This window comes from Protopterus annectens, chromosome 10.part0, assembly GCF_019279795.1.
Source record: "Protopterus annectens isolate FY-2018-M chromosome 10.part0, PAN1.0, whole genome shotgun sequence".
Lineage (NCBI taxonomy): Eukaryota > Metazoa > Chordata > Ceratodontiformes > Protopteridae > Protopterus > Protopterus annectens.
In genome coordinates this window covers 1630780071-1630792180 of record NC_056744.1, presented here as the reverse complement: position 1 = coordinate 1630792180, position 12110 = coordinate 1630780071, and the positions used below count along the sequence as shown (strand labels likewise).

Sequence of the window (12110 nt, the reverse complement as noted above, 5' to 3'; positions counted from 1 at the left end):
TAATGAGAATTCCCTGGATCAACTTGTCTGAAAAATTCCAAAGGGGTTGTAATATCCTGGAACTAGTTTCCACAAACTCAGCCAAGCATGTTTACTCTCTCTGGTTGGTCTCTTATTAGTTGTCAGACCATAGATTGGTTACCTTTAGCCTAAGAGCATTGAGCCTCCTGGTAACCATCTCTACCCTCTTTAGAGACTTCAAGAAAGCAAAACGTTTACAACTGGATAATGAAATCTCAAAATTCAGCCACGTTAACCCCACTGTGGATTCGGGATATGCAGGCAACTATGCCAAAGACCTTTATTATCATTGAGATCAATGCAGTTATACTGCAGTACCTACCAGAACCACTGCAGCAGCAAATTCAACAACAAACCACCTTGGTGGTCAGTAGACATTCACAAATTATACAACAGAAGGAAGAAACAGTTAGATTACCTTATACGCCAGATCTTCCCATCATACAGAATATAAATTGTCTTACCAAGAAACTGAAGGCAGCTATAAAGACCAGTAAAACATTCCATGAATAACAGCTAGTTTCTGTGGTTTAGAATAATTATAGGTTACCCACAGAAATGCTGGCATTTGAAATGTCAGGTGCTGAGACTGTGAGACTGGGAAACTGGTTGAAAGACAGAACACATGTTGTCAGGGTCGCTGAGGCCTCCTGAGTAAGGCGACCAATAGCATTTCCCATCTTTTTAGCATTTATTTCTTTACCTAAACACTGATTGTAAGTTGGGTATAGTTAAATCAAGCAGTGATACTAATGCCCTTCAAATAGAACTAGCACACATTAAGTTCTGGTGCACTGATTAAAAAGATCAAATTAAATGCTAAAAAATGCAGTATCATCTCCACTGGAAAACAATAAATTTCTGCCACCTACTGTATCAATTATATCCCACTCTTTGGTGAGTCTTTGATCAAGGACTTGGGCACCTGAATTAATGGCCCCCTCTCCTTCTATCACCATGTAGCAGCTGTAGTCAGAAAATTCTTCCATACCTCACAGTTAATCACAAAAGGCATCTTATCAAACAATGGAAGCTATTGTTCCCCAGTACTCTGCCCTGGTTAGAGCATTTGCAGAATACAATGCACCCTTTAGCATGTATCTCACTAGTCACATCAAAAACATTAAAAAAAATGCAGAGTTTCCTAACAAAAAGGATCTCATGCCTTAAAATCTTAGCTATCAGGAAAGTCTGGAATCACTACCCTTGTACTCCATGTCATATGGACTCTTGAGGTGAGATCTGTGCCTTGTCTTCTGTGCCTTCAGGGACCCTATTATCTGTGACTCCCTCTTTCTTAGTATATCAAACAGCATAGCAAATACTAGAACAAAAGATCTCAAATTTACATCAGATCTAAATGGAAAGATAGGTTAGTTACCCAGCACCTCCCCTTCGCCCATTACACAGGAATAGACTCCCCTTACATGTCATACAATGTGAATTCATGCTGGACTTTAAATAGAGACTAGACCAATGAATGCCTGTCCTATAATGCACTCTGGAACATAGAGGCCTTACGCTCCTTGAGAAGGTTAGTAGAGACTGAGGTGGTTACTGACAAGGCACGTATGGCATCTGGTCAAATAGCCTTGTATTTCCTGTGAGTCTTATAAGTAAAGAAGGACATCATACAAAAAAATGTATTTTCTACATGAGTCAGAAACTGTTACTACTGAACTATATGCAGTCAGGATAATATTACTTTGCATAACAATTCTTGTATTAGTAAGTTGATGTCTTTGAATGTAGCCCTTAAGCCCCCCATCCACTGCTTAGCTAGTTCTATAAGAGAATAGGGGTTAAGAAGGCCATCAGCCCCCTTACAAATAATTTTAATGGAAAACATAGTTTTCAGATAAGATTGCAACAATGTTTAACATAAACTTCCTGAGTTATGCTATCCATTTTGGGGATATATATAGCAAAATAATACAAAATCTTTGTGTTTTTTATTTAGGAAAAAAAATGAAAAATAAATAGATAAACAGAGGAAATAATAAGTCTTCTAACATCCAACATGACTTTGCATGCAAATCTATCTCCTCCTCCATACTTAATTAACAAAACATGAGCTGCAATGCACTTCTGCAGAACACACTGTAATAGCTTTAGCTGACACCACCAGCCCCCAGTTTATTTTATCTTGTCCCTTGAGAGTGCAACACATTTATAAGCTGAATAATTAGTTTTGTAAAAACATACATTTTATCCAGTTTACAGTTTTATATGTAGCAGGATCCCTTAAGCCAGTTCATGTTCATGCAGGATTTGTTTACAGTGTGTAGATATTTTTCTGTCCAGACTATTCAAGAATGTGACTATGAAGAAAACTACTTGTCACTCTAAAGAGCTAGAACAGTCCACTGGTAGAGAATGTTAACGGAAGGGCAAACAGAGAATGTGTTTTCTAATTTCAGTGGGTTGGATGCCTCTAAGTGCAAGTTAATGAAAAGGGAGTGAATTGTTAATTAAAAAGGGTGTAAGGTTTAGAAGTGGCCAGGATTATAAATACGACAGATGAAATAGGTGTATTTATTTTATCACTCTCTTTGTACAAAAGCAGGACAAGCTAGCTTTTTTGTTATGTTGGAGTCTGGATGTGGCATTTGAATGTGGTGACCCTGTGCTTGACTTTTGATTACTTTACAAATCTTTACAAATGTATATTGGCAATTATTCATTGTTTGAGAAATGGAGGTAATAAATTCTCCTCATAAGCACGCATACACGGGATTTACTGCTAGAATAAAGATTTATTTTCAGAAATAACTAGTATCCCGATAAGCAACATTACAAACTTCCTAGTCATATGGCAAAAGGAGATAAAATAAGGTAAGAGAAAAGTAAAATTGATCTAGGTGAAAGGATCTGCAAGGCCTGAGGTCACAGCATTAATGTTGCTGACTATGACTTTCCCACCATGACCTTCCCAATGTCTACTGGTTGGTTCCCTTTCTGACAATGGAAAATGTACTGTTGCTACTGTCGGCCACCCCCAGCTGATAAACTGAGCACAGACTGGGGCACAGAAACAAACCACAATGCCATTTGACCCCTTCATTTACCATAGCTTGCATGCAAAAGTGTGTCATAGTGTAACATTGCCCCAATACAGGAAGCACAAATGTGGGTAAAATAAATCTTGTGGAATACCATAAAATTGAAGTGCTAAGTTTCTTGTGACTTGATAAAGCCAGTTCAATCTGGAAAAAGTCAGTCCATGAGAATATTATAATCTTCCGGTACTGTCAGTGGAGTCAGGTGAACTGGTTCAGGAAAAAAACTACACAATAAAGCCTATGCACCCTAAAGAAATGAGAGAGAGGTCCTCTGAAGTTCATTAAAAAAAAACACAAGGAAAGGGTATAGGTGCAACAATGAACATCTTTGGATTGCTACCAGTTACTGTAGCGACGCAAGTGCTATTTAGATACCATTCTGTGGTTAAAATCCCCCTGTTTGTCAGTTTCATTTACTTGGGTCTTGGACTACTCACTGAAAGCACATTTCACTGAAAGTCAAATGACTGTGCACAAATCACTGAAAGCTCAATTCACTGAAAACACAATTCACTGAAACACATTTCACTGAAAGTTATATATGGCCTTTTCTCCACTGCAGTGTGACCCTGGAGTTAGTATATATAGTAAGGGGGTGTGGTGGGAACCACCCCCCACATTGAGGTGTGTGGGGTGCATAACCCCCCACATAGTTTGGATATATACTATGTTCAGAAAAGAGTAATTTATTGGAATTGCAAGTATCCATGTATATAGTTCAAAATATTTAAAATAGGTGGGGGGTGGTACTATATATACTAACTCCAGGGTTGCATTACAGTGGGGAAAAGGCCATATATAACTTTCAGTGAATTTTGTTTTCAGTGAATTGAGCTTTCAGTGAATTGTGCACAGTCAAATGTGTTTCAGTGAAATGTGCTTTCAGTGAATAGTTATAGACCCCATTTACCAACCCACTAATTATTGGCATCAGGTAGGTGCACACCCTAAAAATATGACATATTTTGGGAGATGACTCTTCCCACTTAGCTGATCCCTAGAAGCCCTCACTTGTACTTGAACCATGGTCCTTTTTATCATACGCAATAATTGCACTACTCTGCCTGGAGCTACACTATATTTCATTTTACTTTCTAGCCTAGGTAGTAATAATGTATTCTCATATATTTCATTTTGTATTTATCCACTTGCAGCACTTCCCGTCTCACATTATGCATAGCAGAATGCCTTGCAAATATATCTATATATATAGATATATAAATCTTTCTATATATCTATAAATATATTGCCTGGTACTTCACTTGATCTGCTGTTAAGACTTTGAAAATATCTTAGCAAGCACACACACACACGCACACACGCACACACGCACACACGCACACACACACACACACACACACACACACACACACACACACACACACACACACACACACACGGACACAATATCTATGCATTTTAAATTGCATAAAGCTTCAACAGAATTCAGACTTCTGCAACTGGGTAATAATCCTACTCCCGTTTGCAAATCTAGCTATGTTGATCCTTGCTGTCAAACAAAGTTTGAAAAAAGCAGCCACTAGGTGGCAGTGCAAACAGCTATTTTTGCAGACCAAAACATTTATTTATTTATTTATTTAATATTTGATAACTGTGGATAGCAGATGAGAACTGGTCACAAATGATTCCTTTTAGCCACTAGAGATAACAGACACTAAATAATAGCATTCCAAGGCAGTAATTACATACTATACCTGTGCAGTAGGACGCTGTGTTGCTTACATGAGCATTTTGTTTCAGATTCATCAGAAACCCACATAATTATGCTTTTAATGAAGCATTGCTTCTTACCAAAGATGTTAAGGTACAAGAGGTGATATGCTTGCTGAAGTAACGTTTTAAGGATGCTGTCTTTAAGTCATACTAACTGAAATGCTTTTGTGTTGTTAGCTGTCACAGAATAAGATTCCGTCGAGAAAGCTGAGCACTTGCTGTTTCAATTTCAGAGGATACTGAAGCACATCTGTTAGCAGAAGAGGTGCCCCTTGGCCATTTTTACCTGTGTGCTACAACTCTGGCAATCACCCTTTGGATAAGATGTTAAATCAGGGTCCCGTCTGTCTGAGTTGGTGAATGTGAAAGGGCCCAGTCCCCTTGCTCCATATCCACTACAGTATGAATACCAGCTTCTATTTCCTCTGAAAATAGAGTGGGATTAACACAATCAATAAACATATATATACACATACATACATACATACATACATACATAAAATAAAATAAAGTGTGCCTCTGCTTTCTAACCTCCAATGGCAGACTGCTTCTTTCTCAAATATAAACGTTCCTCTCCTTATTACTTCTCATACTTTCTCTTACTCTATACCTTAACATTTAAGCCTTTCTCATTTCTTCCACTGAATGATGTCATATTCCACCTTCTTCTTTTTTTTTTGTTTCTTTGAAACATTTTGTTGTCTAAGTAATACCACCTCCCCCCACTGCCTCAGTCAATTTCCAGAGTGTTCTTCATTGCTGAGTCTCTTCTCTTAGGGGCTACAGATGCCAAGATCTACAAGTTTGTCAGGGGTATTTTCCAATTTTTAAAGAAATCAGGAGCTAAACCTTCTTTCTTTATTACCTCAAAATCAGGCCGGGCAAGTAAGCTTTAAAAGATAGGTACATTTGAGAACAAATGAATACGTATCGGGCGCTCTGACTTGTAATAGCTAGCTACATGTAGTAAATACTGTGCATTTCAGAAATGGTTCTTTGTACCTTTCCCATCATGCCTGTGTTTCCATGGAGATGAGATTTGTAGAAGTACATACCATACTCAAACTGGGCACTGCTCTGTCTAACATATCACATATTTTTTTTATCTTTATGTCTTAAATTAAATAATAATCAGGCCCTGTACATTTCTTGTTGTCATGACTACTACCCTCTCCACACCACCACTGTTCTGCTCTGTGCCATGGGAGTTTCCTTCTCGGCTGCAGATTTCTGCATGGCTACGAACAGTCTCGTTTGTCAAGTTTATGACCACTCCTTAAATACTCCCTGAGGTCCCTTGTTCATTGTTTCAGAACCATTCCACGTTTGGTTTATTGATATTTTATCATTTAATCTACAAATAAATATGCACAATATTTCTTTTGTTTTAGTCCTCCTGCAACAAAAATGTAACAAAGTAAAACCCAGCATTGACTTGTGAAACTTTTCATTTCTCAACCTCTCCTACCGTGTATATATACTTTTTTTTACTTCTGCTGGTTGTTCTGTTTTCCTTTCTGTATGCTATGTTAGCTCCCACTCAAATGCTGTTTGTTTGCATATATGACATTCAGTATTCGTGACCACAGAATATCTCATGTTCTTGTAGTTGGTCCGATCACATCATATTCTTAGGACACTGGGGTTCACAAGACCAAATATACTCCACCTTGCCACTATAGACACCCATTTGGCTACAGGGACCTATCTATGTTCACAGTCCCCTCAGCTTCTTTTCAAAAACTCTTAATATGATACAGCTACAAAAGCCCGAAAAGGAGAGTGTTTTCATGAAGCTGACCAGAATACAAACAAAGCAATGAATGGCCGTGAGCCAGACCCTTGAAATCTGCTGCAGTTATCACCCAGGAATACCAGGGTAAATTCTGCTGACTCAGACAAAAGGCAGCAAGGCTCAGCCTTATGTTAGGGGGGAAAATCATCTCCTGGAGCTAAAACAAAGAAAGGAAGTACAGTTCAAAAACAGCTAGATCTGAATTGCTTTTGGTACCTTGCTGTAAAGTACTGCAGTCATTTTTCATTTTCTGCTTTGCCAAACTGAACTGAATTTTTACATACCTCTGATATAAATGAAGCCCGTAAATGTGTCCTTTGCGGGTTGTTTACCACACAATTTCAGTACTAAAACTTGATCCAAACTCTAATTTATTACCAAAGATTTCAGTATTCAAAGCAGGAACCCTAATGTTTTCCAGTTAAGTGACACTCAGAATATTCCAACTGTTGGTTTAATCAGTTCTTAGTTTTCTCCAAATGTGTGTGAGCTCAAAGTTAGTTTGCTTACAGTTTAGCACTGCTCCCCCTGAAAAAAAAAATGTTGTGTTTTTTACGATCTTATTTATGACACTATTTTGAGTTGTGACTATCAAGGTTTTAGATGTTTTAGGTCTACTTAATTGCATGTTAATTAAACGAGATATAACTGTTCATAGTAAATCCATCAAAACATTTTGCCTGCTGGGATCCTTGACCCATGTGTAAACAAACTGATTTCATTAATTGCACAGTTCTGTCAGTTATCCCACCTTTCACTATCATTGACTACATCACAGTACGAGAAAGTCTGTGCAGTACCTGCTTAATCTTGTACCTGTACTTGTGAGTCAACAGAGCGCTTCAATCCCCAGTGCTAGAAGTTCTCACTTTTCACCAGCTCTAAATATGTCTCAGTGTGGGGAAGCCTGCATTGTTCTTACCACATATTCTAGTAGACCCTCACATTACCCAGAGGACTTCATATCCCAGTCCCCAGTGTTGTCATTCCCTCACTTTTCACCAGCAGTAACTATGTCACAGTATAAGAACACCTATGTTGTTCCTACATACATATATATATATATATATATATATATATATATATATATATATATATATATATATTTATATTTACTGATGTAGTGCATTGATCAGTATTGACCAATTTCAGGCTCACTCCAAGTAAAATACAAAACATCTCACAAAGAAAAAATACAGAAAAGTAAGTAATAACAGAAAAGTTGAGACTAATTACATAGAAAAAATGTACACATGTACATTCCAGGCAACCAGCACAGTGTAATGTACAATCAAGATGAGTGTAATGTACAATATATAGGTTTGTTTCTAAGGTGGGTCAATCTTCAGTGAATCTTGAGAGAGGAGAACAGACTTGGTAAGGGACAGGTTAGATGATATGTCCTGTGTAGTGGTTGCCTCTCTGGAATGATTGTGCAGGTCAAAGATAGTTAAAGGATTAGCTGCATGGCAAATTTTCTGTGGAGTTCCAAGAAGCATAGTTTTGGTCTTTAGTGAGGTTGAGAAGTAGTTTATGGTTTATGAGCCATTTGTGGAACTCATGTATATCTGACTGGAGTTGGCATTGAATGTTAGTGTGAGAGTGACCTAATCAGTAAATAACCATGCCAATGGCATAGAAGATAAGTGAGAGATGGGGGAGGTCACAAGGAAGTTTGTTATAATCAGCATTAAATATATTGTCTGTGCCTCTCACTATACCTGTCCCATTGGCAAGAAATGGTTTCACTCCCCAGTCTGTTAAGTCTGTCACCTTTCATTATGACTAAATACATCACTCTATGCTGATTGCCTGTTATATGTCATGCCAGTAAATCTTGAAAAACAAAGGCCTTTACTTTTGAGGACTGTTTTTCCATCACTTTTTACCAGCACAAAGAGCATCACAGAGTGGGGAAGCCTACCTTCTCCTTAATCTAAGTTGTGTCTGTGTTTCTAGTGTTTTTTTTTTTTTTTTTTTTTTGCAGGATTGACCTAGTGATCCAGTTTCCTGCACCCAGATGACCCATTCCTTCCTCCATCAGGAAAAGAGCCCCCTGCCCATTCAATCCCTGGTGGAGGTGAGAGCTGGGTGTTCCAGAGAGGGATCAGCTGTAGATCCTGCAGACTCTCTTAGTCATACCCCCTTGGTAACACATAAGCTCTGCCTGTGGTTGCGTTTGGAGGTGCATGCATGCTTCTGCACATTTGCAATGTCCTGAGTGAGCAGCAAACCACTTGCAATGTGGGGCACACTAGGCTCTTCATGGTATTGTAATCATCAGTACAGTCAGCAAAACTAGCCCCCCTTGGGTGAGCAGGCATTAGCCACTCACTCCAATCATCCATTTCCCGGTTCCTGCCAGTGTTCATGCAACTAGTTGAACATGGGTCATTTGGGGTACAGTCAGGGCTTATCTCTCTGCACCCTGAAGTTGTGTGATTCTGTTTATAATGTCATCACTCCCTCACCTTTTACCATTATTAAATGCATTACAATGTGATGAAGTCTGGACTTTCCCTGTCACACATCATGTTTGCCTCTGTGAGAAAGAAAAGGCTTCTATCCATCATGCTTCACTAGCATTAAATACAAAATGCTGTGGGGACGTCTGCATTGCCCTGACTCTCACTATACCTTTCTATGAAGTAAGCAGAGGACTTCATTCCCCATTTCTGTTTTCCCGTCAGTCTTCATGAGCATCAGTTACATTTTTATTTTATAAATATGGTAATTGCATAAGCCCACTGGAAACAAGTGTCCATTTCCAGAAAAGACCTAAGAGCACTGCCTGGTTAAGTAACTTGCTCAGAGTCACAGTCGGCAAATGAAGGGGGAAAGAAACCAAACTTTGTACTCTGGTCTACAGGAAAAAGCTCATTAAAGGTTTGGAACCTAAATCCTGTGTGTTAGCTGCTAGAATGCAGAAATGTTGTGGGGTGCCCTGCACTACACTTGTCCCCGTAGAAAACGGAAGGGTTTAATCCCCATTACTGGCAACCCATCAGTGTCCTAAAGTTCCAGCAGTTTTCTTTTATGAGAATGCCAATCCTGTGAATTACAGATACTCCATCCTGCACTGCCTCTCTCTCACCTTTTCCTACCACTAACTCCTTCAGATACAGTTTCCTTATTGAAAAATGGGTACAGTCAACTGCTGGAATAATTTGTTAATGTTTACTGTGCAAAGAGCGTTCTTATGAGTTAAAAACCACAGAACTAACACACTGGTAAGAGAAGGTCACAAAAAAGTGTGCACATTAAAAAAAATTAAAAAAAGTGTACACTTGGTGTGTACACATTGAAATAACTGCCACTGTACATAACCAGGACTCAGAAATTAACTTCTGGATGGTGGCAGTAGGAATACGATGGTTGGTAATAGATGAAAATTTGAGTTTTAAATGAGTGATATTAGAAGCAGAAAGAAAAAAAAAATGAGATACATAAGACTTACTAATGCTTCTTATTTCTCCCCCAGGGTGAACCAAATCAGCTACAGAGGATTGTCTATTCTTTTTATTCTTGAAAATTCATAAAAGCAGAAAAAAAGAAAAGGACTGAGACTTGCTAACAAAGATGGCAGACAGCTCGGACTCTCAGAATGTAGACACCCATGTAGACCCCCAGCCTGAGCAGGAAGTCGAACAAACTGAACCACCAAAGTCAGCTCCACCCGAGATAGTGGAGGTGACGATTATCAATGAGGAGAAACTGGAGAATGGTGATATGGTCGTCATCAAATCTGCCTCATGTGACTTGAAGGCGAAGAGGAGCAGCATGTCTCCCTCCTTGAATGACTTGAAGGCATCAGGCAGCTCTAATGGACGTCCACGCACCGGCAGCAGATCCAGCAAGTCTGGGTCACTTTCCCACTTGCCTACAGGGGCTGCCAACTCACCACGACCCAGCTTGTGCCGACAAGCTTCAACCACTACAGCTAATGGGCAGGAAGGGGAGAAGCCACGGGACTATCTTATCATTGCCATTCTATCTTGCTTCTGCCCTGTGTGGCCAGTGAATATTGTGGCTTTTGTGTATTCCATCATGGTAAGAAGGCTTGCTGCCTTTTTTAGACTGTTATTATTTTATTTTTTTGATTTGCCTGTCCCTATGTTGCAAATAAAATAAAAGTCGTGGCTACCAGATGCCACTGTGTTTGTTTGTATCATCCATCAAGGTTCTTAGCAATATATTTGACTGTGAGTATGGAACCTTAAGGCACATAATTGTTTCTCTTGCAATTTATATTTATCATTTGAAGCTTATTTTATCTTTATTAAGTATTTTACCTAGATAAAAGTTTTGGTATGTTTATTACTCTTTGAAAAATCACTGCCTCAGTGCTGGTTTTTGCCAGTTATTTTAACTTTACCAAATTACTTCCAGTATTGCATTGGTCTTATTTTACATTTTAGCTGTTTCGGCAGCTGTGAGTCATACAGAGGACTTCATTCCCTCCTTCTGACATAGGCAGTACTCTTTCATTTTTCAGAATGTCGTTGTTCATCTCCAAAGCTTGGTCATACTTTGCTTACAACTTTGTAGCTGTCAACTGTGAATTAAAGACCCCTATTGCTTCTCTCACCATTATGTTATTTATTTTCTTTATTTATGTCTATCTGTTTACTATAGCTATCAATTTATCTATATATTTCAGTTAGATATTTGATAATTGGATAAATGTGCTGATCAGCAGAACTATTTACTTATTTTAGTCAACCTATGCCACAGAAGAGATGCATAAAGCACACAAAACAGCCCTTGTGTGTGTGTGCATCTCTCTCTCTCTCTCTCTCTCTCTCTCTCTCTCTCTCTCTCTCTATATATATATACATATATATATAGACAGATATATCTTTAGATAGATATATCAATGTCCAACTCTTCCAACATGAAAGTCATCAAACGGCAACTGTTTGAGCACAACCTGTTGCTCAGCAGTCGACTGAAAAAAAAAAAAAACAACAAAAAAAAATGGAAAACTCTTTTTTTTTTGAGGGGGCAAGTCCCCCTTGCCCCCCTCATGCTAATTATGTATACCAACTCCAATATTGTTCTACAGTGGGGAAAGGGCAATACCCTAATCTCCTCTGTCCTGTAATCTCACTAGCAAATTCCCCATTCCTTTCCCTGTTTTTGGTATTCTGTGTTTTGATGTTGGGTCAATGTAATGTTCATCAATCTAAACCAACCTTATATATAGATATATACAGAGAGAGAGATAGATATAGATAGAGTTAGATATAAAATAAATACACACATGACATGTGTATGTATCTATAAAATATATGACATGGCTATAATCATTTGGTTGAATGCACACGTCACCTTAGTAGGGATCTGATTTTTCATTTCTTTTGACCACTGCTAATTGAAATACACGTAGTGTGATCACCACTAAATGGCACGAAGGAATGAATCCTTCCCACATTGTTGTGCAACTGCAGAGTTAGTATAATTAGAACTGAGAGGTGGGGGAGGTGCAGGGGCTAACC

General features: G+C 38.6%; 1 protein-coding gene across 1 annotated transcript in view; it reads left to right on the top strand.

Annotated features, from left to right (window-relative positions):
* Positions 1-12110, top strand: part of PRRT2 (proline rich transmembrane protein 2) — a 278146-nt gene that overhangs the window by 76353 nt on the left and 189683 nt on the right. Inside the window, exon 2 of the mRNA XM_044086334.1 lies at positions 10094-10662. Coding sequence (XP_043942269.1) covers positions 10192-10662 — 471 coding nt within the window. The 5' untranslated portion in view covers positions 10094-10191. The remainder of the gene's footprint in view (positions 1-10093; positions 10663-12110) is intronic.